Source organism: Lagenorhynchus albirostris, chromosome 19 (assembly GCF_949774975.1).
Source record: "Lagenorhynchus albirostris chromosome 19, mLagAlb1.1, whole genome shotgun sequence".
Taxonomy (NCBI): domain Eukaryota; kingdom Metazoa; phylum Chordata; class Mammalia; order Artiodactyla; family Delphinidae; genus Lagenorhynchus; species Lagenorhynchus albirostris.
The window spans coordinates 17703422-17729847 of record NC_083113.1 but is presented as its reverse complement, the minus strand read 5'-3'; the positions used below and the strand labels follow the sequence as shown (position 1 = coordinate 17729847).

General features: G+C 50.5%; 1 protein-coding gene across 1 annotated transcript; it reads left to right on the top strand.

Moving 5' to 3' along the window:
* Positions 1–1436: 1436 nt before the first annotated feature.
* WTIP (WT1 interacting protein) lies at positions 1437–25183 on the top strand. The gene is made up of 8 exons (XM_060130815.1): positions 1437–2133; positions 7414–7515; positions 18924–18991; positions 19151–19213; positions 19380–19510; positions 20346–20397; positions 21099–21167; positions 24018–25183. The coding sequence occupies exons 1-8, from the start codon at positions 1452–1454 to the stop codon at positions 24156–24158; spliced, it is 1308 nt and encodes a 435-aa protein (XP_059986798.1). The 5' UTR covers positions 1437–1451; the 3' UTR covers positions 24159–25183.
* Positions 25184–26426: the final 1243 nt, after the last annotated feature.

Sequence of the window (26426 nt, the reverse complement as noted above, 5' to 3'; positions counted from 1 at the left end):
GGAAGGGGGGAGGAGTAGTTGGGTCGGACACTACTCCCCTGACAGCTGAGAATGTGCCACAGTGAGCTCCTCAGCAATGTTGAGGCCAGAGCCCTGGTCAGTCTTCACCGGGACCATTCCCCATCCAGGCTTCCTGTTCCCTGAGACACTGTGGGTGCCTTCCTGGCATTCTCTGAGGAGGGAGGTGCCTGGAAATGAGAACTCTTCCACTCAAGGTTGTTTTCCTGGATCCACAGGCCCTGACAGATAATGGTTTGCTTTTCTTTCCTACAAGCTGTTTGAAATGTATGACAAGGGCTTTGTAGCTTGTATTTTGGGGACAAAGCCCTACTCACCTCTCGTTCCCCTCCCCCACCATGTGGCCACAAGGCCCTATCCCGTCCCAGGACTGGCGCCTCACCCAAGCCCCTGTGGGCAGGTGCTGGAAAAAGGAGGAGTCCTCACATCTCTTGGTGACTGCCCGTGGGTCACAACTGAGGCTTCCCCGCCCCCTGGCTTAGCCCGAGGCCTATTTCCGGCCTCGCCTGGCCTTGGGCGCTTGTGAACGGCGACCAGCCTTGGGGACCAGTCTCCGTCCAGCCCCAGCTCCTAGTACAAGGCGCCTTCCCCACCAGGCAGGTGGGGGCACCCGAAACCAGTGCGCAGCCACATGGCCCTGGGACACGCTAGGATCTCGGGGTCACGCTAGATCCTGGGGTCGCATCTGCTGGAGACGCGCAGTGGTCTCCAGTGTCCTGGGGCGGATGGGTGCAGCGCTTCTGCCCAAGTCCGAACTTGTCCGGCCCAGCGCCTGAAACCGTGGCGACGCTGGGAAGTAAGATGGGGGAGGATGTGGGAAACGTTTGTCAACTGCTCATATTTCTCTGGCCGGGACTGGGGGAGCCGCCTCCAGCTCAGCCCGCGGGGATACGGGATCCTTCCAGAGGCCCGACGGTCGGGGCGCACAACGAAGCCCGGGCCCACGGGCCCCCCCACCCCGCCCCGCGGCGCCACAGCTGGCCGCTCCGCCACTCGAGCGCCAGCTCCAAGCCGCACGCCCCGGCGGCCCAGCGCAGGCTCCGCGCCCCTCCGAGCTCGCGGCGAAGCGCGGACACCGCGGCTCCGCCGCCGCCACTCCCCCCACATTCCAGAGGCCGCAGCGCCGTCTCCTTCCTCGCATTCCTGCCCCCACAAAGGAGTCCCTCCGCCCCCCGCACAGCCGCAGGGAGGAGGGGACGCGGCCCGGCGCCTCCGAGCGCACATTCCTCCGCCGCGCGCGCCACCGAGCGGAGCGCCGCGGCCCCCGGACCGCGCGTGGCCCGCAGAGCGACCCCGGCCCGGTGCCGGCCCCGCCCCGCGCCCAGGGGTCCCGGGGCGGGCTCCGGGCTTCGGGCGGACGATGCGGCGGCGCGGCCGGAGCGGCGGCGGGAAGCGGAGGCGGAGGTGACGCGCCGGGGCCGGCGGGCCGGGCCATGCAGCGCTCCCGGGCGGCCGCGGACGAGGCGGCTCTGCTCCTGGCCGGGCTGGCCCTGCGGGAGCTGGAGCCGGGCGGCGACTCTCCGGGCCGGGGTCGGCGGGCGCCGCGGCCCGGGCCGGGAGACGAGGCGGCGCAGGCGTTGGGCCGCAGAGGGCAGGGCAGCGGCGGCGGCGGCCCCGAGGCCGGGGTGGACGGACTGAGCCGCGGGGAGCGAGGCCCGCGGCGCGCGGCGGCCCCGGAGCTCAGCGCGCAGCCGGCGGGCAGCCCGCGGGCTAGCCTGGCGGGCTCCGACGGAGGCGGCGGCGGCGGCGGCAGCGGCAGCGCCCGCTCCAGCGGAATCAGCCTGGGCTACGACCAGCGCCACGGCAGCCCGCGCTCGGGCCGCTCGGACCCGCGCCCGGGCCCCGGGCCGCCGTCGGTGGGCAGCGCGCGCTCCAGCGTGTCCAGCCTCGGCTCCCGCGGCTCGGCCGGCGCCTACCCCGACCTGCTCCTGCCCGGCGCCTGCTCCGCGCCGGCTCGCTCCCCGGAGCCCGCCGGGCCTGCCCCTTTCGCTCTGCCTTCGCTCCAGCTGCCCCCGGGCCGGGAGGGCGCCCCGAGCTCGGCTGAGCGGCGGCTGGAGGCGCTGACCCGAGAGCTGGAGCGGGCGCTGGAGGCGCGCACTGCGCGGGACTACTTCGGTGAGCGAGCTCGGCCGCGCGGCCCGCGCGCCCCGGCCCCGGGCCTCCGCTGTCCTCGTCGGGGGTCGGGGACGACCTCCGGGTAGGCGGCCGGCTCCGCCGAGGAGAGCGCTGGTTGGGCCCAGGGCTGGGCTTCGGACGAGGGACCGGGCTGCAAAAAGCGTGTGTCCCTCCCGTGGGGCTGGGGAGCTGGCGACGTTTGTTCCCGCAGACGGAGTGTGTGTGTGAACCTCCAGGTCTGGGGCTTGTTTCGGACAGTGGCTTAGCCTCTGGGTCTCTGGGCCGGGAGTTCTGGCAAAGTCAGTGGATGCGTTGCCTCTAATTTAGAGAAAAAGTCACGTTAATAGGCAGAAAAAGCTATTTTTGAATAATTTTTTCTTAACCCTTGGCACTTGCCTCAGTTCGTCGTACTCCATGCTTTGTGATCAGCCGGTCAGCCGAAGCTGTGTGTTTCCCTTCTCCCAGCAGTAACGGCTGTGAACAGGGGCAGGGAGGTGGCGTGGCCTGGATACCACCGGAGCCCGCCTGACCTGAGGCTTTGATAATGGTAGTGGCTGGAAGTAGAGTCTTTGAGGGAAGAGAAGCCCACGCTGGGGGGGAGGGGGGGAGACTAAGCTGGTCATACTGGGCTGTCCTCGCTCTCGGCTGTGCTGTGTATATGGGATGTTTCCGAGGGGAATCCTGCTTCACATCATTTGCAAAGACCACCAGTCTCTGACAGCCTCCCTTTCTCAGTCTGACCTTGGTCCTTTGATCCCAAGTCCTTTGGACAACTTGAGGCTTGAGGTTCTGAGAGGAGGCCTGGGGAGGGGCTTCGCTCCCTCCTTTACTGATAAGCAGGCACCTGGCTTTGGAGGGGGTGGTGGTTATCATGTCTGAGACTAAGGCTGTCCTGGAGTTTGTATTTCATGGTTCATTCCAGCTAGCAGCTCAGGACTGCCCTGAACTGGATCTTGAGAGGGAAGGAGGTTGTATGGGACGGGCAATGGGGGCACTGCAGGCCGAGGGAAGAATGTGGGCAAAAGGAGACAAGTAAGGATATATACGCTTCCGTTATACTCCCTGGGATTGCAGCCCAGGAGGGGTCAGGTGGTCAAGGGAGTGTGTAGGCCAAAGGGTTGTCCTGCCTTTGGGAGGGGACCTGCTCATCTAGGAGCATCACGGTGAGAATTTGTGGTCTGGTAGGTCCTGTGGCTGCTGTCAGACCGCCTGGGAGCAGGGAGGGAGTAGGAAGCCATTGCCTCTCATGCCAGGCAGGTACCAGGAGCCGAAGCTGGGCTGCCTTCTGAAGAGAATGAGATTCCAGCGCTCTCTCCCGGGGAGACCGCCCCTTTTCCTGTCCCCACTCGCTGCAGGGCCTGGGCAGGGGTGTGTTCTCTGGGCCTCCGTAGCTACTCCTGAATCTTTGTGTGCAGACCAGGGCAGGTAGTGGGAGAAGTGAAGGGGCTGGTGGGTCATCCTTTCTAATGGGACCTGCTGCTCCCATTGAAGCCACGTGGGAGTGGGAGGTGAGTGATGATAGATCTTTGGGTTTTTTTTTTTAAGAGAAGCCAGATCTAGGTAACATTTTCCTGATGTTTTGAAAACATGAGCAGCTGTTTGCTTGAACTGCTGTTATCTTACTGCCGATGTTCCACATTTTGGAGCTATGAAAGTGGCAGTTTCATACAGATGAACCTGAATAATACAACATTTTACAAAAGGAAGTCTGCAGGGAGCATGAGCTCGAGAGATCTCTGGTAAACCTCACCCTTGGAGTGTTTTTTCCTCTCTGTCCATCCCTTCTTGGCTCTGGCACCCGCTCACCTCCTGGCTGCGCTCTGTCTCTCACGGGCATCTCTCCTGACCAAGTTCTGCTGCCAGGAGCCAGCCAACAGCCTCAGGCCTCCAGAACCTCATTGACTTTGGTGACCTCTCTGCCTTCTCTTCAAGCCGCCCACCCCCAAGGCCACACCCTGGACTTGCCTCGCGTCAGCTGTCTTCAGTCCTGGTTGCAGCTTGCGTCTCACCGCTACCTCTGATTGCTCTCATTGCTGTTTGCCCTGCAGAACCCTGGCTCTGAGTCAGTGCTGCGGCCCCCTTTTCTGTTGCTATATCAGGCCGCAGAGTGATGGTCTTTAACCTTGGTGCTCTTCTGGGCACCACCCATCACTCTTAGCCTTGGTCAGTTCCCTCTTTCAGTCCCTCAACAGCCTGCCTCTCTCTTTGGCCCTGCCCGTGCTTTCTACTTTGCTGAGAATAATAGGGTCAGCAGTTGCAGTCTTGGCTTCCTGTCCCTTCCCTGAAGGCTCTCAAGTCCATGTCCAGGTCTGAGGATGAAGGTCCTTCCATCTCCAACCTCTACCTCCTCCATCTTCAGCTTTCCTCTTTCCACTGGCCCTTTTCTTTTGTTTATAAATATGTATAAGGGTCTTTCATTAAGCAACAACAACAAAAATAAGAAAAAACAACAAACCCAAACCTATATGGCCCCAAGGTCTTATCCGCCCTTTCATCCCATCTTCTCATCCTAGTGTCTGGGTGACATCGTCTTTGCTTATCCGCTTTCGATCTCCCCTCAGCCGTCTCTGTCTCCTCCCACTGGACTGACCCAGCCCTCGCTCAGCACCCTGGCGATGCCCCAGCCTCAGCCCCAAACACCAGAGGGCATTTGCCAGGTCTTGTTGGTCTGGATCTTACTGCATTCCAAAGGTGGAGTCAACTCTCCTCCGAAGCAGTCTACTCCTTGGATTTTGGAGGTACCTCATGATCCTGGTTGTCTTTTTTTTTTTCTTGCGGTACACGGGCCTCTCACTGTTGTGGCCTCTCCCGTTGCGGAGCACAGGCTCCGGACGCGCAGGCTCAGCGGCCATGGCTCACGGGCCCAGCCGCTCCGCGGCATGTGGGATCTTCCCGGACCGGGGCACGAACCCGTGTCCCCTGCTTCGGCAGGCGGACTCTCAACCACTGCGCCACCAGGGAAGCCCCTGGTTGTCCTTCTTCAGCGTATTTTCATGAAAGTGGTGCAAGCTCAAACAACCGAAAAACAAATAATATAAGGTCATAACTTCCCCTCTGGCCCGTCCTTCTGTTCTGCTTCCAATAGGCAGCCGACTTTTGCTCCTTGCATCGTGTTTTCTGGTAACGTAGTCAAATGACAAGGTCAGGTGTTCAGAGTTGATGGACAAGAGTGAAGGTGTGAGGGTGGGTCATTCTCACTTTAGGAAGATAAGTCTGGCTGCAGTTTGGGGGATGGATTATCGGGGGCCAGGGTAGGATGCTGTGAGGAAGCTGTTGAAACAGCAAGTGGGATGAGAATTGATGGCGTTGAATCGGGCCAGTGGGCGTGAGGGGAGGGAATGAAGTCCAGAGTAGGGAACAGAGGAACCTGATTGAGAGCTGGAGGTGAGAGAGATAGGGTAGACCTGGATGCTTCCTGGAACCTGGCTGTGCGAAAGTGCCGTTTTTTGAGCAGGAGCCCAGAGCTCTCTTCTGGACCTGAGGTGGTCTGGGGCCACCTGGGAGGTGGATTAGTGGCTCAGGAGAGGGATCCAGGCTGGGCAGGGTGCCAGGAGCCTCGGCAGGGGTGAGCATGGGAGCAGATGGCGCTGCGGTAAAGCCACATGTGGAGACCTGTAAACGTGGTGTGTTTGGCTTCAAATTCTCAAAACATTTAAGTTAACAGTTAATTTCAGTATGGAAAGGTTTCATGCACAAATCTAGATTTCTAGCTTTTCTTGAAAAATCAGAATCTTTAGAAATGCTGGCCCTGCATTCCTCCCCGGTAGCCATCAGTGGAGCTGAGGCGTGTCTGTGACCTCCGGCGGCCATGGCTCTCTTCTGCATTCACCTGGGTGCCCACCAATCACTTTTACATTCCTGCCTGGTTTGAGGGCATCTGAACTGTCTCTCTCTCTCCTGGGGAGACTGAGGCATGGGAGACCCAGGACTGAGCAAGGGAATACCCAGTAGAACTGGGAAGAGGGAAGAACTAGAAAGCCGGGTGCGGGTCATATTCTGGGGACCCGAGAGGAGGAGAGGGCCCCCTTTAGCAAGATCAGAAGAGAAAGTCCATAAATCTGCACCGTTAGGAGATGACAGGATGTGGACTAAGCTTTCTTTCTTGACTGAGGGGAGGGGGAAAATGGGGTGGCTGATGGGGGAGGGAGGTTTTTTTTAAGGTGGGAGACGCTCGGCCATGGTAAATGTTAAGGAGAAAGATCTGGTGGAAAGCAGGAAGGAGAAGGTTGAGGGCAGCATGTCCTGAAGCGGCCAGAAGACTTAGGGTCCAGGGGGCAGGTGGGGCCTGTCTCCATGCCCTTTGTGGCATGGGAGACCTTTGGTGAGTCTGTGAGAGGACCTCTGATGTCTGGGCTGGACACCTGCAGTCTCCACGGTCTCCAGGAGGGCTGGCTAGAGAGTTCCCTAAGGCTAGTGCTGGCCTTTGCCCTGGTATTGCTGGTTACCCCTCTCCTTACCACCCCTCCCATACCTGCCAAGCACCCCACCCTGGGGTGGTCCCCAAGTCCACTCAGTTGTTCCCTGCAGAGCAACTTCGCCGTCTTATTTCCTTTAGACCTTTGCTCAGATATTACCTTGTCACTGGGGCCTTCTCTGACCATCTTCTTTAAAAATCACACACTCAGACGTATTCTTAATCAGCCTTCTTTTCCTCCATAGCACTTGTTTCTACCTGAGATGTGATTTACCTGTTGTCCACCTCTCTCCACTGGAATACATGCTCCTTGAGGGCGGGGGGGGCGTTTGTTTGGTGCGTTGCAGAATCTCTGGCACCTAAACTATGCGGGGTGTCAGTGTCCACGTGTTGACTAAACAAGAGAATAACTTGACCTTATTGTACAGGTGAAGGAGGTGTGGCTGGGAGGGTCAGGGACTCTGCCCTGGTTGTGTCTATGTGGTCTTCATTCTTTTTGGTTCATAGACAGCAGAAAGGATTTTCCCTCTGTCCACGAGCAGATCAAGGTGAAGGGGCTTAGACCAACTTTCCAGGTATAAACATGTCATTGTAATTTTGATGGTGTGGACAGTGTCCGTTAGCTCTGACTTGCCACGTGCTCTGCTAAACTCTTTGAGTCCTCAGACAACAGCAGCAAACCCTAAGTAGTGGTACCCTTCCTGTCCCCATGTCAGCCATTAGTAATGGAGCGAAGGAGGCCTATGGAATTTCCTTGCGCAAGATCACGTGGCTGGGCGGTGTTAGGACTGGGAGTCAGATGCGTGTCCATTCAAGTCCACAGACCTGGTGCTAATCGCTGCTCTTTCCTGCCTCCTCTTCCATAGGGATTTGCATCAAGTGTGGGCTTGGCATCTATGGAGCGAGGCAGGCGTGCCAGGCCATGGGGAGCCTGTATCACACCGATTGCTTCACCTGCAACTCCTGTGGTAGGTAACCTCTCCCCTGTCCCTCTTGCACTGTGGATCCCCTTGCAGCTAAGTCCCAGGTGGATGGACCACCCAGCTCTGGCCCAGGCTGGAGTGTGGAGGAGGCTGAGTTGTGGCTCCTTGTCATCTGGCCTAGTCTGCTTGAGAGGCCCAGGCTCCTGGGGAGATCTGCTGAGCCCTGGGGAGGGAGGCGTGAGACCAGGGAGGAGGCTTTTGCTGGCCACAGGGAAAGGCTGCCCTTCTAGCCCTTGGCTTTGGAACCTCTGTCCTGGGCAGGGTACTGATGTCTCTCGGTTGTCTGGGTGGGGCTTGTGGAGCCAGAGATGTGCCTTCTGCCTGCCTGGATATGAGGCTAATATTTTTTTCCCTGCAATATATTTTTTGTCCTAATTTTACACACTGTATAAAATATAAATGTTATAATTTAACCTAGACAAAGTTATAAAAAGAAAAAAGTAACTATAATCCAACCAACCTAATAAGTCTGCGCTCTTTTTTTTTTTTAAGTCTGCACTCTTGATCTTCTTACTGTTCTTTCATGCTTTGCCCTGAGAAGACATCTTTTATTTATATACACAAAACATTTTAATATAAAACATTTTATTTTATAAAAGTGTAATATGACTTTGTTATAAAGCAGAAACTAACACACCAGTGTAAAGTAATTATACTCCAATAAAGATGTTAAAAGAAAAAAACGTCTAATATGTACACAGTGTTAAGTCAGAGAGTCCTGAGAAGCTATTTTTGCAATCGCAAAAAACCGCTTATCTTTCTACCCCGGTCTTCTTGCCCGGGGCAGCCACGTAGCAACTTCATCTAGTAGGCACCTCCATGTTCTAACAGCATACACTGCTGTTTCTTGATTATCAGTTTTGGAAATGATTTACTTTTGTTTGCCGTGGTAGGTGAGGAATAGGTTCTTACGCTGACTGTTCTCCCCTCTCTCCTTCCGTCTTCTCAGTGTAGTCATCGTAAGTTGTGATTAAGTCAATAAACCAGGTTTATATTACTATAATATGACTATGTAAATATTATTCACTGCAAAACCAAGAATTATACTGGGGTTATGTCTCCTTTTTTCTATAGTCATTTACTTTCCCTGGAGTTTTCTTTTTTAACCTTTTTTTCTCCTTGCATTGTCTTGACTTATCATATCCTTCAGTTTCCTCTCCCCACTCCAGTTGCCCCATTTTAGTAGGCATTCTTTTGAGTTCCCCCGTGGAGCCCCTGGCCTCTCCTTAGTCTGAGCCAGTTGCTCTCTGGACCCCGGTGGAGTGTTCATTCTGTGCCTTCCCATGTATATTGGTTGGATTGAATCCACTGTCTCCTAGAAGCTTTCAGCTGCAGATTACAGAAAAGCTGCTGAGGAGGCTTAAACTCTAAGAATATTTCTTGACTCATTGAACTGGGAGCCCAGAGATAGGGCTGGCTTCAGGCTGGGATTGATCTAGTGGCTTAGGCCCTATGAATATCTTGGCTGTGTTTCCCTTGGGTTTGGTTTTATCCTTAGGGTGACTTCTCTTATGGTAGTGAAATGTCTGAGGCAGCTTGAGACTTCCATTGGGACACCACTGGTCTGGAGGAAGAGGGGCCATTTCTTCTGGTCATGTTTTTGGGGTGGGGAGACTTCTTTTCCAGAAAACATCTAGCAAACATCTTCCTGTATGTCATTGGCCAGATCATCTCACACATCCATTCCTGAACCAAGCCCCCTGTGGCTGGGGGGAGTGCTGTGATTTGATTGACTTACTTGCCTGAGTCTCTGAACCATTATAAGGGAAGAAGAATTAGCTTTATACTAATCAAGCCCATCCACGGATAGGGGAGTGGATTCAGGTTTCCCTTAAACACACCAGGCTGTCTGAGGTAAGGTTGGTTACTGAACGCAACTTGGAGAAGTAGGGAGGAATCGAAGCTGTGAAACAACCTAAACTGTCCAGCATTTTGCTGTAGTTGTCTAAGCAGGGCAATGTGGGAGGTAAGTTTTCTGAATTCTGTTGTGTCTAAAATGCCTTTATTCAACTCTCACAATTTGTAGTTTGACTGGGAATAGATTTTCAAATTGGAACTAATTTTCACTAAGCATTTTGAAGTCATAGATTTATCTTCCAGAAGCCATGGTTACTGCTCAATTCTGATGCCATTCTGATTCTCATTTTTGTGTGTGTGATCTGTTTTTTTCCTTTTGGGAGATCTCAGGAAGAGGGCTGTCATGGAGCAAATCCTGTAATAGCCTCTGGAAAGGGCTGTGAACTGCACAGTTGCAGGGGTTGCCACTTACGTAGATGCAACAGGAATGGTGCTCCTGAAATTGTGCATTGCAGCTACTTGGCTTCCGGTACTTTATGTTTGGTGTAGGCTTTGTGCGTACACACAGAGCCCCATTAGACTGGAGACTTGCCCTTCGGTTCTGGGAATTTTTCTTGTATTCTTATTTATTCCCTTCTTCTTTCCACTGGTACTGAGTTCAGCAGTGTATGAATCAGGATAATATATTATGACCAAGTTGAGCTTACCTGAAGAGTACTAGTGGAGTCACGATAGAAAATTCGTTACTGTAACTCACCTCATGAACAAACTAAAGAAGAAAAACTATATAATCATCTCAATAGGAGTAGAACAAGCAGTCAGTAAAATCTGACATTCAGATTTTAGCAAACTGGAAATAAAAAGGAACTTTCTCAACCTGATAAAAGTTGGTTACTCAAAATCTATGCAAACATCATACTCAGTGGTGAAATATAAGGAAAATGGACCTTTAAAAGAGGGAAGGACAATGGCGCCTGCAATCATGTGTTCTATTCAGCATTGTACTGGAGGTCCTAGTCATTGCAGTAAGACAAGAAAAATAAATATAGCATAATCGTGTAAATATTCATATACTGTTGAACATGGGTATATAAAATAGTGTTGAGATGTCAGTATTTTCCAAATTGATCTATAATGCATTGTAATTCCAGTTAAGCAGGTTTTTGTGAATTTGACAAACTAATTCTAAAATTTAAATGGAAGAGCAAAAGGCTAAGAATAATCGAGATGACCTTGAAGAAGAGTAGGTCGGGCAAACTTCCACTACCAGGTGTCAATATATATTGTACAGTTACATTAATTAATTTCATGTGTGGTACTGGGGCAAGGATAGACAAATAGACCAATGGACCAGAGTGGAGTTTAGAAACAGACCCAAGTCTGTGTGAAAACTTGATGGGTGATAGAGACAGCATTGCAGATGGTTCTGGGAAAAGTGGTTATCCATATAAAATAATGAAATTAAATCCAGGTGTATCAAAGACCTAAATGGGTAAAGAAGAACTTGACAATTTTAGAAATAAGTATAGAAACATATCTTTACCAATCTTCTGGTTAAGAAAAAAATTTTTTTCACACAAAAACTGCCAAACTTAAAAGAGGGGATTGACAAATTTGGCTACATTTGAATTAAAAACCTCTATTTGTTAAAAGACACTGTGAAGCATATGGGAAAACAACCTTATACTGTCACAGACATAACTGCCAACGATCATTTTTGTTTGTTTACAGCATTCCTTTTTTTGATTTTATTTTTTTAATTTTTATTTTTATTGGGCTATAGGGGATGGGTTGGGAAATATCTCTGCAAGTTATGCCCTACTAGGGAAATGTCCATTCTCATTTTCCTGGGTTAGCTTTCGGAGCTTTTTCTTTTTCTTTTTTTTTTTTTTTTTGCAGTACGCGGGCCTCTCACTGTTGTGGCCTCTCCCTTTGTGGAGCACAGGCTCCGGACGCGCAGGCTCAGCGGCCATGGCTCACGGGCCCAGCCGCTCCACGGCATGTGGGATCTTCCCGGACCGGGGCACGAACCCGTGTCCCCTGCATCCGCAGGCGGACCCTCAACCACTGCGCCACCAGGGAAGCCCACCCTAGGGGATGTTTGAAAAGTTTATTTTATTTATTTATTTGGCCGCTCTGTGTGGCATGTGGGATCTTAGTTCCCCAGCCAGGGATCGCACCTGTGCCCCCTGCAGTGGAAGTACGGAGTCTTAACCACTGGATCACCAGGGAAGTCCCTGAAAACTTTTTATTAAGGAAAAAGTCGAACAGGGGCAAATATATTTTTTCTTTTATGAGTATTCTTATTACTTATGGACTTGTATTCATGTAATGTACTGCAGTACCATCATTATTCTTTTTGATGCTCAGATTGCCGGAGGCAGTCCCTTCCAGTTGACTCCTGTGCCCTTTTTTTTTTTTTTTTTTTTTTGCGGTACGCGGGCCTCTCACTGCTGTGGCCCCTCCCGCCGCGGAGCACAGGCTCCGGACGCGCAGGCTCAGCAGCGACGGCTCACGGGCCCAGCCACTCCGCGGCACGTGGGATCCTCCCGGACCGGGGCACGAACCCGCGCCCCCCGCATCTGCAGGCGGACTCTCAACCACTGCGCCACCAGGGAAGCCCTCCTGTGCCCTTTTGACATGTCCCCATTGTTCTTTGAATACTTCTGTACTCTGGCACAAGATATATTCGGTTTACCTTTGTTTTTGTTTTTCATTTAGTACAATTTACATATAGTGCAGCAAACAGATCTTAAGTATATAGTCCAAAGATTTTGGATAAATGTGTACATTTATATTACTCACACCCCTAACAAGGTTATAGAAAATTTTAAACACCCGAGAAACTTCCATCGTCCCTTTTTTTCAGTTAATCCCCATATGTTCTCCCATCACATCCACTCGACCAGTGTTCTGATTTCTACCATCATAGATTAGTTTTGTCTGTTCTAGAACTTAATATAAATGCAGCCATAATAGTATGTACTATTTTCTTTCTCTGTTTAAAAAATAATTAATTAATTTATTTATTTATTTATTTTGGCTGTATTGGGTCTTCGTTGCTGCGCGTGGGCTTTCTCTAGTTGCAGCAAACAGGGGCTACTCTTCGCTGCGATGCGAGCTTCTCATTGCGGTGGCTTCTCTTGTTGCGGAGCAGGGGCTCTAGGCACGCAGGCTTCAGTAGTTGTGGCGCACGGGCTTAGTTGCTCTGCGGCATGTGGGATCTTCCCGGACCAGCACTCGAACCCGTGTCCCGTGCATTTGCAGCAGATTCTCAATCACTGCGCCACAGGGGAAGCCCCGCCTTTTTTTTTTTTTTTTTTTGATCTATGTTGTTACATGTGTCAGTAGCTCACTCCTTTTTATTGCCGAATAGCATTTTTATTGTATGACTATACCACAATTTGCTTAGCCATTTATCTGTTGATAGATACTAGGTTGTGCTATGAACATTCTTGTACAGGTCATTTGTGGACAAATGTTTTCATTTCTCTTGGGTAAATTCCAAGGAATGGAATTTCTGGGTCATAGGCTAAGTGTACGTTTAACTTCATAAGAGACTGCCAAACTATTTTCCAAAGGGGCTGTATCATTTTATACTCCCACTAGAAATGTAAGAGGGTTGGTTTATTCTACATATTTGCCAACAGCTGGTGTTTTAGTCTTTTTAATTTTAGCCATTCTAATGGGTTTGAAGTAGTATCTCACTGTGGTTTTAATTTGCATTTCCCTGACAACTAATGAGGTTTGAGCATCTTTTCTTCTGTTTCTTGGCCATTTATATCTTCTTTTGTGAAGTCTGTTCAAGTCTTCTGCCCATTTTTTAAAAAATAATTTTTAATTTAATTCTTACTCCCTTTTTTAAAAATTTTTATTTAAAAAAGTTTTTGGCCTTGCCATGCAGCACGTGGGATCTTAGTTCCCTGACCAGGGATTGAACCTGCAGGCCCTGCACTGGAAGTGCGGAGTCTCAACCACTGGACTGCCTGGGAAGTCCCTCTTTTGCCCAGTTTTTAAATTGGGAGTTGTCTTTTATTATTTAGTTATAGGAATATATATGGTAAAAGTTCTTTTCAGATGTTTTGTGAATATTTTCTTCCGTTTTTTTGTTTTGTTTTACAGTTATTATTTTTGTGACTTAAAATGTTTTGTCCCCTGTTAGGTCGTGAAGATAGTCTCCTTTGTTTTTTTCTAGAAGCTTTAGGTTTCTCATGTTTAGGTTGATAACCATCTCATGTTAATTTTTATGTATGGTAAGAGGTAAGGAATTGAGTCTTATTCTTTTTTCCATATGAATATTTAGTTGTTCCAGCACCATGTGCTGAAAAGACTTTGCTTTCCCACTTGTACGTTTGTTGAAATATTTATGGGTCTATTTTTGCCCTCCATTCTGTTCCACTGATCTTTTTGTCTCTCCTGACCACAATATTACATTGTCTTGATTTCTGTAAGTCTTAAAATAGGGAGTGTAAGTTTTCTAGTTTTGTTGATCTTTTCCAAGATTATTTTGGCTATTCTAGGTTCTTTGTATTTCTATATAAATTTAAAAATTGGCACATCAGTTTCCACACACAAAAAAATAGAGTGCTGAGAACTTGATTGGGCGGCATTGAATGTGTAGATCAATTTGGGGACAATTGATATGAGAACGTCTGAAGCCATGAAGATGGTTGTCGGAACTGTGCAGGGTCCAAGATTTTTCTCTGCATGCAAGCTGACTAGTTAGCCTGCCAGTGTTTCACAGGTGCTGGCTGAAGACATGACCTTCCTGGGACAGATACAGCACTGCAGGCAGCGTGAGCTTCATGTTCACATCGGTTCTGTGTGCCCTCCTTAGTCCCACAGTGGTGACGTGGATACCAGCTGTGTGCTGCACACGCGGTGGGTCTCTATGTCATGGCTGAGGAACCCTGAGCTTAGGGAACCCCAGGATTTTATAATGGGCTGCCAGCAAAGCTGTGTGACTCTTATCCCAGAGAAGCACATTTATCTCTGTTTATACTGAACAGCAAACCAACCTGCTTTCTGCTTCAGAGGGAGATGCTATCTCTGTCTTCTGAGCAGTTTGCTCCACAGACGTCCTTGGAAAGATAATTCAGAATGAAAGCTGCAAGCCATTTGAAAGATGTGCAGAGATGGAAGGGATCCAATGGAGAACTGTCTTCCAGCAGTGGTATATCTCTCTATTTATGTAGCTCTTTTAAAATTTCTCTCAGCAAAGTTTGGTTTTGCTGAGTAAAGTCAGACACATCTTTCATTAAATTTATCCCTTAGTATTTTATGGGTTTTTTGGGATGCTGTTATAAATGCATTTTAAAAATTGTAAGTTTAGGAGACTTCCCTGGTGGCACGGTGGTTAAGACTCCGCGCTCCCAATGCAGGGGGCCCGGTTTGATCCCTGCCCAGGGAACTAGATCCCACGTGTATGCTGCAACTAAGAGTTCACATGCCACAACTAAGGAGCCCGCATGCTGCAAGTAAGGAGCTGGTGAGCTGCAACTAAGCAGCCTGCGAGCTGCAACTAAAGGACCCTGCCTCCTGCAACTAAGACCTGGCACAACCAAATAAATAAATAGATATTAAAAAAAAAAAAAGGGAATACTGAAGGTGCTAGTAAAATGTATTCAAAATAATAAAAATAAAAATTGTAAGTTTATTTTCTAGTCACTTGTTGCTAGAATATAAAAATATTTTTGGTTTTCATATATTGACCACCTACTCTACAGCTTTGCTAAACCTACTTATTAGTTCTAGCAGTTTTTTCATAGATTTCTTGTGATTTTCTGTATAACACAATCACGTCATTTGTGTTTATAGTTTTTCCTTTCTCACCTGTCTTATTGCACTGCGTAGCACATCTAGTATACTGTTGAATCCTAAGGGGAAAAGCATCTACTATTTCACTGTTACGTCTGATGTGAGCTGTGGGGCTTTCATAGGTGCCCTTCATCAGGTGCGGGAGGTTCCCTCTTGCCCCTGGTTAGGTGTTGTCATCTCCTGACTCTAATGGGAATGCCTCTCATAGGTCTGCTGGGGCTGTGGTTTTGACAAGGATGCTTTTTTCTTTGAAAGTTTTTGTTCAATTTGTTTAAACTAAAAAAACCCCACATCACTCATTTCTCCCATCCCCAACCCCCTGTGTCTTGCAACCACCAAATTCTTTTATCTATGAGCTTTTTTTTTTTTTTAAAGATTCCACATATAAGAGAGATCATACGGCATTTGTGTTTCTTTTTCTGACTTATTTCACTTAGCATAATGCCTTCAAGGTCCATTAATGTTGTTGCAAATGCCAAGATTTAATTTTCATTCTTTTTATGGCTGAATCATATTCGTGTGTGTGTGTGTGTAATTTTTTATCCATTCATCCATCAATGGACGCTTAGATTGTTTCCATCTCTTCGTTATTGTAAATAATGATGCAATGAACATAGAGGTGCAGATATCTTTGTGAATTAGTATTTTTGTTTTCTTTAGATAAATACCCAGAAAGGGAATTGCTGGGTCATATGTTAGTTCTCTTTTTAATTTTTTGAGGAACCTCCATACTGTTTTCCACAGAGGTTGCACCAATTTACATTCCCACCAACAGTGAACGAGGGTTCCCTTTTCTCTAAATCCTAACCAACACTTGTTATGTCTTGTCTTACTGATCATAGCCATTCTAACAGATGTGAGGTCCTTTGTTGTTAATTAATCGACCATATATGTGTGGGTTTATTTCTGGGCTTGCTGTTCTGATCCATTGATGAATGTGTCTATTTTTATGCCAACAGCATACTTTTTAATTACTGTAGCTTTGTAATACAGTTTGAAATCATGAAGCATGATGCCTCCAGTTCTGTTCTTCTTTCTCAAGATTGCTTTGGCTTTTTAGGGTCTTTTGTGGTTCCATGTAAGTTTTAGGATTATTTGTTCTAAAAATACCATTGGAATTTTTTTTAACATCTTTATTGGAGTATAATTGCTTTACAATGTTGTGTTAGTTACTGCTGTATAACAAAATGAATCAACTATATGCATATGTATATCCCCATATTCCCTCCCTCTTGTGTCTCCCTCCCACCCTCCTTATCCCACTCCTCTAGGTGGTCACAAAGCACTGAGCTGATCTCCCTGTGCTATGAGGCTGCTTCCCACTAGCTGTTTTACATTGGGTAGTGTATATATGTCAGTGCTCCTCTCTCACTTCATCCCAGCTTACTCTTCCTCCTCCCCGTGTCCTCAAGTCCATTCTCTACGTCTGTGTCTTTATTCCTGTCCTGCCCCTAGGTTCATGAGAACTTTTTTTTTTTTTTTAGATTCCATATATAGTTGTTAGCATATGGTATTTGTTTTTCTCTTTCTGACTTACTTCACTCTGTATGACAGACTCTAGGTCCATCCACCTCACTGCAAATAACTCAATTTCGTTTCTTTTTATGGCTGAGTAATATTCCATTGTATATATGTGCCACATCTTCTTTATCCATTCATCCGATGGTGGACACTTAGCTTGCTTCAATGTCCTGGCTATTGTAAATAGTGCTGCAATGAACCTTGTGGTACATGACTTATTTTGAGTTACGGTTTTCTCAGGGTATATGCCCGGTAGTGGGATTGATGGGTCATATGGTAGTTCTGTTTTTAGTTTAGTTTTCCTTTTTTAAAAAAAATACATTTATTTATTTTTGGCCACGTCGGGTCTTGTTGCTGCCCGCAGGCTCTCTCTAGTTGCAGTGGGTGGGGACTACTCTTCGTTGTGGTGTGAGGACTTCTCATTGCTGTGGCTTTTCTTGTTGTGGAGCACGGGCTTTAGGCGCCCGGGCTTCAGTAGTTGTGGCTCACAGGCTCTAGGTGCATGGGCTTCAGTAGTTGTGGCACATGGACTTAGGTGCTCTGCGGCATGTGGGATCTTCCCAGACCAGGGCTCGAACCCATGTCCCCTGCACTGGCAGGCGGATTCTTAACCACTGCGCCACCAGGGAAGTCCCCTGTTTTTAGTTTGTTAAGGAACCTCCATACTGTTCTCCATAGTGGCTGTATCAATTTACATTCCCACCAACAGTAAAACCATTGGAATTTTGATAGGGACTGTGTTGAATCTGTAGATTGCTTTGGGTAGTGTGGACATTCTAACAATACTGATTCTTGCAGTCCATAAGCATAGAATATCTTTGCACTTATTTGTGTCTTCAGTTTCTTTCGTTAATGTTTTGTAGTTTTCAATATACAAGTCTTTCACCTCCTTGGTTAAATTTATTCCTAGGTATTTTATTCTTTTTGATGCAATTATAAATAGACTTTTCCTATTTTCTCTTTCTGATAGTTCATTTTTAGTTAAAGAAACAGCAGATTTTTGTGTATTGATTTTGTATTCTGCAACTTTACTGAATTCATTTGTTCTAACAGTTTTTGATAGTCTTTAGGGTTTTCTCTCTCTCTCTATATATATATATATTTTTTTCTTCTCTATATATTATGTCGTCTGCAAATAGTGACAGTTTTACTTCTTCCTTTCTAATTTGGATGCCTTTTATTTCCTTTTCTTGCCTAATTGCTCTGGCTAGGACTTCCAATACTATGTTGAATGAAAGTGGTGAGAGTGGACATCCTTGTCTTTTTCCTGATCCAAGAGGAAAAGCTTTTAGCTTTTCCATTGTTTATGATATCAGCTGTGGGCTTGTCATATATGGTCTTTATTATGTTGAGGTACGTTCTCTCTATACCCGCTTTGTTGAGAGTTTTTATTATGAAAGTATGTTGAATTTCATTAAATGCTTTTTCTTTCTGTGTCTATTGAGATGATCATAGGATTTGTATCCTTCATTTTGTTAATGTGTTGTATCACACTGACTGATTTGCCAACGTTGAACTATCCTGGCATCCTTGGAATAAAGGATACCTTTTTTTATATTGGGCTCCTTCACCTGGTGAGAGTTGTACTTTAACGTTTCTAGATTAAGAAATTCATTCTTGGGCTTCCCTGGTGGCGCCGTGGTTAAGAACCTGCCTGCTAATGCAGGGGACACGGGTTCGAGCCCTGGTCTGGGAAGATCCCACATGCCACGGAGCAGCTAAGCCCGTGAGCCATGACTACTGAGGCCCATGCTCCTAGAGCCTGTGCTCCGCAACAAGAGAAGCCACTGCAATGAGAGAGGCCCGTGCACCACAACGAAGAGTAGCGCCCGCTCTCCACCACTAGAGAAAGCCTGTGCGCAGCAACGAAGACCCAACGCAGCCAAAAATAAAATAAAGAAAAAGTAAAAAAAAAAAAGAAAAAGAAATTCATTCTGCGGAGTCTGCTCTGAATTCCACTGAACTTAAAGCAAATGTTTTTTTTTAATTATCAGAACTTCAGTTTACATTTGAGAAACCGGTCTTCATATGTTTGCTCTGACAACCTCTTACCACAGTTTTGTCAGGAACATATTCTATTTAATTTTTTAAAAATATTAATTAGCGTAATGATAATAACATAGCATTAGAGGGAAATTTAAAATTTGTCTGCGATCCGCTTCTCATCTGTTGGAGGAGGGTGCTGAGAAATGGCAGCAGGAGCGTCGTCCCTGGTTCCAGCAGTCCAGGGACCCCCTTCTCAACCCTCATCCTTGCAGGGAGACGACTTCGCGGGAAGGCGTTCTACAATGTGGGTGAGAAAGTGTACTGCCAGGAGGACTTCCTGGTGAGTCAAAGCTGTGCCCTGGCTGGTGCCATGGGTGGGTGCAGGGGTGGGGACCCTCCTTCTGATTCATGTGGTGACCTGAGGCCAGGAAGCAGATGCTGGCTGGGCAGCGAGTACCCCTGTGTCACATAACATCCTGGATCCTGTGTCCCCTCCCAGTACTCCGGGTTCCAGCAAACGGCTGACAAGTGTAGCGTGTGTGGACACCTCATCATGGAGATGGTGAGAACCTCCCCCAGGCTCCTGGAGCCCCTCTGACATGCGCAGAGTCAAGGACCCCGCCCTTTCACCTGTTGGAGACCTGCCAGGGGCTCAGAGCCAGAGTGTCTTCTGGGGGCTGTGCTGAGCCTTCCACCTACACTGACCCTTCAGTGCCTCCCGCCCCCAGATCCTGCAGGCCCTTGGGAAGTCCTACCACCCGGGCTGCTTCCGGTGCTCGGTGTGCAACGAGTGCCTGGACGGGGTGCCCTTCACTGTGGACGTGGAGAACAACATCTACTGTGTCCGAGATTATCACACGTGAGTAGCCGGCGCTATGCAACAGTGTGACTCCCATGGTTCCCCTGCCTCTCCCCAGGAGTATTTTTCTGGCCTGCCTGTCTGTGCCCTCCATTCTTGGCCTGCTCACTTCTGGCCTCCGCTGTGTGCTCAGTGGTTGGGGCGAGGCGCAGATCTCTGCTGGAGCCTTCTCTCTCAGTCCTCTCCTCCCCCTGCCTTTGCCTGCACTCCCTCGTCCTAGTGGTGGGGACTCTGGGCTGCCCCATCTAGCTTCTGTCCCGCTGCTCTAGTGGCCAGGCAAAGACTCTGCAGAGACCCCAAGCCCCCATTCCAGGCAGAAGAGTCTTCTGCCTGGAATGGGGGCTTGGGGTCTCTGCAGAGTCTCTTTCTGCCTGGCCGTACCCATGTGACCAGGTGATCCGTTCTCCCTTGCTGTGGCTCCAGGCTCAGCCCTCGGACCTCTGGTCCTGTGCTGCTGCCTTGCATGGGGTTGGTGCTGGGCATTGGTTCCTGGTACTCAGTGTGGAGCCAGGCTTTGCAGGAGTCTCAGCTAGAGGACGCCCAAGCCTGGACACGAGGGGGCAATGACTGGCAGGAAGCATGAGGGAGAGGCCAGGGCAGAACCTGAAGAAGCCATCCTGGAGGAGGTGATGGGGTGGAGGTGAATTGGGGCACCACACGAAAGGCCAGTGCCAAGAAGGCATGGCATAGGATGCTCCTACCCCGACATATCCGCACAAGGAGAGGGGGCCTGATGCTCGGGCCGCGTCATGGGGCTACTACGGGTGGACCTGTCCTCGTGCCCTTGGCCTCTGGTCACTCAGCTGGTCACTTCTGGTTTCCTTTATTCCTCCAGGGTTTTTGCACCAAAATGTGCCTCCTGTGCCCGTCCTATCCTCCCTGCACAGGTAGGAACCACTCACCTGGAGATGGTCAGGCGCCTGGCCCCGCCCGGCCCTGCTGGTCCTGCCTGGGTTGGCCCCAGGTCTTGGGCCCCAGTGGGAGGGATGAGCAGGCGCTCCTGCCCCCTGTCCCTCTGGGCTGAGGGACGTGTGTTGTGCCCAGTGCACGTACGGTGCAGGTGTCCCCGCATGAGTTAGAGGGAATTGGTGGCCCCTGCCGCTTGGCTGCCCCACTGGCCCCTCAGCTCCGTTGCCCGTCGATGTCAGGACTGGCCCCGGGCTCTGTGAGCTCGCAGCTGAGACGGTGGGGGAGCAGACGAGAGAAGGATGCGGTTTGTGCAGGAGACATCGTCGGGTGGTGCCCCTCTCTCCGGCACTGGGTCTTCCACACATGCTGGCCCTGGGGAAGCAGGCCTGGCAGTGGTCTTTCCTGACTGCAGAGAACTGAAAAGAACACGTACGCACACACTGACACCCACGTGATGGCTCTCATGAGCAAGTGTGCGTGCTCTCGGCTCCAGCGTGGGAGGAGGCCTACGGCACACGCACATCCATTTGTGTGCACCCACTGATGCCTGTTCTGGCCCCGTGGGAGCACCCACGTCAGAGCTCACACGGGTGTGAATGCACAGCCCCCATGACAGGAGCGCGTTGTGTAGTTATGTGCCCACCACACAGTTTGCCTCAAGCCCTGTCTCTTCCTCCAGGGCTGTGAGACAACCATCCGTGTGGTGTCTATGGACAGAGACTACCACGTGGAATGCTATCACTGTGAGGTGAGCCTGGGTCCCCCCAGAAGGCTGGCGGCCAGGGTAGTCCCCCTCTCACACAGGCCTCCTTCTCCCTAGGTGCTCTGTGGGCTCACCTCCTCTTTTATGGTTCTATCCCATTCTGCCTGTCCTCCCCCAGTGAGCTCTCTCCCTCCCCTCCAGGATATGTTTCTCTCAGCCTGTTTCTCATTCAGTCAAATATTTGCCGAGGATGTACAGTGTTGGGGTGTTGTTGATGTACAGAGAATAAAGACAGTCTCTATCCTCCAGAGAGACAAGTACTCAGGCAGTATTTATACAGGGTCATCATTGCTATCAAGGGGAGTTTTCAGAGCACATAGCAGGCCTTGGAAAATCAAGGAAGGCTTTCTGGGGGAGGTGACACCCAAGCTAAGATTTGAAAGATGAATAAGAGTTAGCTAAGGAGCAGGGAAAAGGGCATTTTCAGGCAGTGGAAGCAGAATGTGCTAAGATGTGAAGGTGAGTGTGTTGTTTCGTTTCACTGGAGAAGTTGGCAGGAGCTGCGGACGAAAGGCCACTTGAGCTGAGGAGCGTGGACTTATCCTGAGGGCAATGGAGAAGGATCGAAAAAGGATGACGCGATGTCACTGAGATTTTAGAAAGGGCATTCATGCAGAGAATGAATGGAGGGAGAGGGAGTAGGGGCTGAGGTTCCCAGAGGAGGCGGGTACAGTCAAGGTTGTGGCCCTGGGTTCCAGCAAGTAGACTGAGTTTAGTGTTGGTTAGATGGTACAAGGGACTGGATTTGGTCAGTGATTGGACATGGGAGTTGAGGGGTTGGAAGGTGTCCATTACGACCCCAGGAGAGAGTGAGGGTGAGAGGAGGAAGGCATTAGATGATCTCACTTTTGGTAGCTGGGGACACCTGAACGGAACTATCTAGGCAGCAGCCGGATGTGCTGGAGTATAAAGACTCTGGTACAGGTGTAGGAGTTTGGGAGTCACTGGCATACATAGCTCTTTCCTCTCTGATACTCTGCCCTGTGGTTTCTAGTTGCCTTTGCCTCCCCAAATTCTCAATTCAGGGAGACCAATGGGCAGCCTGGAAAAAATCTCTCCAGGTAGTAACCTGGGCAACTGTAGGGCTCTCCTTATTAGTTTCCCTTCTCTCAGAGATCACTGGCCTGCCTTGCCTGTTGTTCAGAGTCTGAGAATCATCGTTTCATATATTTTGCCCAGTTTGCCATCGTTAAAGGTAGAGCGGGAAATCCAGTCCTTGTTACTGTCATGGCCGGAAGCGGGAGTCCCATCATGGGCATGTACATGGCCACTGAAGCCAGGGGAGTAAATGAGGTCTTCCAGGAAGAGCTGTAGAGGAAGGAGCGGGGGCTCAGGATAGCCCAGGGGCTCCAACATTCTGCGTTCAGGCAGAGCCGCCACACAGGAGGCCTAGAATGAATGACCGACCTACCCCCGAGAAGCAGGAGAAAAACCAAGTGTTGGGTTTCAGAGCCCCCAGGGAAGAGCAGGCATGTTGGTGAGAAACCTTCGGTAGGAATCTAGGGTCCATCTGGAACCAGGTTGCCTTGATGGGGGCAAGTGGCCCAAAGGGAACAGGAATCCTGCTGGAGGACCAGGGAAGGGGGGTCAGGAGCAGGCATGGCCACAGTTCCTCCAGCAACTGTAGGAGGGCATCCTGCTCTGCAGTCCTGGGGACTGCAGTGTCCCCTTGGGGTCGCTAAGCTCAGTCCTTAAGGAAAGGCTGATGCCGAGTCCAGGAGCAGGGCAAGCTGTAAGCAGAGTACAGCCAGCGCCTCGGGGCTCTGAGCCATGGTGCTGCTGTCCCCAGGGGAGACCCTTGGATGGGAACAGGGGGCTGTGGCCAGACAGGACACGGAGGACACCTGGGACCTGAGTTGCGTGGGACATGAAGCTCCATCACAACAGCCCAGCTCCATCAGCTGTGTGGGGCGGGGGTAGATGTTGGTCTCAGGGCCTTTGGGTAACAAGTGTCACAGCTTCCAGGTTGGAGTTCAGCCCTGGGTGCAGTGAGAGTGTGACCAAAGGGGCCTCCTTGGGGTGGGGGTGGGGGCGAAAGGAAGGAAAAAGTTGTCCAGTAGGTCTTGCCTGGTGCCCCACTGTCGCTTGCAGCACACCATCCTCCATGGCTGCCCTTCACATTTCCTGCCTGTTAGAGGTCAAACACGAATCACATAACTTGTTAAACAGAAAATTAGCCTATAAAATATCGTGCAGTGGTAAACATGGTAGGATAAGGGACATAAAGCAAAACCCCTTGTTGAATTGACGGCTTCAGGTCTTCTGTTCCACTATCTCTTAAGGCCACTGAGGTCAGCCAGTGACCCCCATGTGGGGATCCAGGAGATGATTCTCAGTTGTCACTGTCCTAAGCTCGCTGCAACTTCCCTAGACTCTCCCTCCTAGATGCCCTCTTCACTGTGCCCTTAGGGCAGGCAGTTTTTGGTTTTCCTTTCATCTTCCCCTAAAATCTTGGCTCTGCTCTTCTTTCCTCTCTTAAAGTTGGAGCTTCCACAGCTCAGCTGTTTTTTCTCTTCTCTTTCCTAGTTATCTGCACTCCCTGGGAGAAACTCCTGTTGTTTTGTTAAAAACTATCACATTTTTATGCTGATGCCCCCCATTTATTGCCCAGCCCTCTCTCCAAGACTCCAGCCTAGTGTCCGCCTAGCTCTCTCCTGGTTGGCTCCTTTGGATGTGTAAGATGCTCTCCAATTCGGGGTGTCCAGCACTGGGTTCCTGACCCCCTTCCCCCAAAGAGTAAAGGCCAAAGTCCTCCGGAAGGTGGGCAGGGTCCTACAGATCTCTGATGCACCCCTCCCTTGCTTACTCTGGCGCCGGGGCTGTGTTCTTCCCTAGGACTGCGGGCTGCAGCTGAGCGGGGAGGATGGACGCCGCTGCTACCCCCTGGAGGGCCACCTGCTGTGCCGCCGCTGCCACCTGCGGCGCCTCCGGCCAGGCCCACTTCCCCCACCTGCTGTGCACGTCACCGAGCTCTGAGCTGGGGGCGGGTAGCCCGACCCTGGGGGCGTGTGTTTGTGTCTGCGTGCACGCGCGCGCGCGTTTTTTTCGCTCAGGAGCGCGTTTTCCTGCGCACGCACGTGTTTTTGCGCGAGTATATTTTTGCGCGCGCGCCGGCGATGGGTGACCCAGGTCAGTGTCGGGGTTCTGTGTCAGGGTGGGCGCAGCCGCCGGCTCCCACCCCACCCCTACTCCCACCGGCCACCGAGCTGCTGTCCGAGGGGCCGGCCCCGCGGCGAAGCTACTAATATTTATTCACCGTCTGTGCCTCCTCAAACGGCTTCCTTTCTTTCGGGCCCTGGCCGCCTCCCGCCCCCACCCCATCACCCGCCTTCTGTTTCGGGACCCCCTGTGCCCCGTGGCCTCGGGGGCAGGCTCCCAGACCGGCTCTGGGTCACGGGGCTGAAGGTGGCCGTTACCACGTGCAGGGGCGCGGGGTACACGGCCGCCGTCCTCCGACTGGCCTCGGGGCGGGAGCCAGTTACCCTGTGTAGAAGGGGTCTGGGACCCCCCTTCAAGAAAGCTGCGGGAAGGCGGGGGTTGCCGGAGGGCACGCGTGTTTGTCTCATAAGCGCCTGGCCCGCTGGTGGGTGGGAAGGGTTCGTTGTTTGGGAGGGGTCGTAGAAGGGGGTGAGGAATGACACCCTTAGGGAGTGGGGCCTACGAAGGAGCCCTCCCTTCGGCCATTGTGGTCACGGCGGGTTTTGGCCACCGGGACTCCGATGGGCGTTTTCAGCCTTCATCCCGCCCCGGTCTTCCCATCCCTGGCTCCTCGTTCCCTACCCCTCTCGTCCTCGGCCTCGGGAAAAGAACACCTCGTGCAGAATTCCAGCCACAGGTCTCGGTCGAGAGAGGCCGCGAGGGGGCGCCCTGCCCATCTGTTACAGGAAAGCACTGTGTATCAGGCTCCACAACAAAAGCATATGATTTGACTTAAATTAAGTTTTTCCTTTGAGAATATTTTCATTTTCTTTAAAAGAATATAGTTTTCTTCTAAAAACTTGGCCCACGGTTGTTATTTCTTAGGGAAGTTACAAGAAACTCACAAATGTGCAATTTGTATATCATATATAGCTAGCGTTCAAGTGGTAAAACCTTGTAGTTTAACTACTTTTGTATAAATTCCTCTAAAATCCTAAAATATGTGTTTGCCTTAAAGACTGTAGGCTAGCGTGGGGTTTTGTTCATGTCAGTGTCTTGAGAGCGGTTACCTAATGTGGTATGTGGAAATGGAGATTTTTTTCTCTTCCTCTGAAAGACATCAGCATTGCGAAGCTTCTCACTGATTTGCACTTGTGGGTGGCCCCTGCGGCGAGAGACCTCCTAATCACAGTCACCATCACGGTGGTTTTTACGGAATATTTTAAGACCGTTTGTTCCTATGAGAACTGAACCACCTCGGCTACTGCTCTTGCTCTCCGTTCTCCCCACTGTTAAACGTAAGATCCTTCATCTGGGGGAGCCAGGCCGTAGGAACCAGAACGTTGTCAGGACTGCTTATTGGGAAGCGTAGGAGGGGAAGTGGCAGCCGGCGGGTTCCAGCTGGGCTAAGGCCTGGAGCCCGGGCGCCCTCTAGTGGGCTGAGGAAGGAAGTACATGGTGAGTTTGGCGATCGTTGACCAAATATTTTAACGCAGAGGTTGCCCTGAGATACGGGAAGCGTGTGTCTCCTGAGGAAGGGACTGAACAGGATCAAGGTGGCTTCTTGGAGGAGGTGATCCCAGTGGGGCAGGAGACAGTATATTCCAGGAATGGGAGGTTCGTTCCGGCTTTCTCTTCCTCTTGAGCTGGGCTGCTTTGCTTTCTAGCCAATTATTGCAAAGCTTTCTTCTGATTGCTTCCAAGGTCGAAGCCTGCTTTGGCCTCCGTTTCTCCTTGTTGCAAATTCAGCTCTACTCTTTTCTCTTTCTTTGTGTCTGCTGTGGAGGTGGTCCCTGATCTTCCTGCCATGGGGACCACCATCTCTCTCCACACCTGCTCCATCCTGGTTACCATGCTCCCCCATCCAGCTGGACTGAGTCATCACAGCATGGAGCCTCCTTTGAATTCACGTGCCAAACTTTATCAAAAGTCAGAGCCAAGGGAATGCATGACCCTGGGGGGCAGTGGCTTTATCTCTGGCCACACTTTGCCCTTTCTCTTTGGGCTCCATGACCCTCTTTTGCCTTCTCCCAGGGCTGGTGACTGCCACCATCCCTGTAACCCCAGAGCCTTTGCACATGCAGTTTGCTCTACCTGGACCCACCC

Excerpts from the sequence above, each read along its gene's own strand:
- WTIP (XM_060130815.1), top strand. The coding sequence starts at position 1,452 with ATGCAGCGCTCCCGGGCGGCCGCGGACGAGGCGGCTCTGCTCCTGGCC. Across the intron at positions 2,134-7,413 it reads CACTGCGCGGGACTACTTCG|GGATTTGCATCAAGTGTGGG; the intron begins GTGAGCGAGCTC and ends CCTCTTCCATAG. Across the intron at positions 19,511-20,345 it reads TGTGTCCGAGATTATCACAC|GGTTTTTGCACCAAAATGTG; the intron begins GTGAGTAGCCGG and ends TTATTCCTCCAG.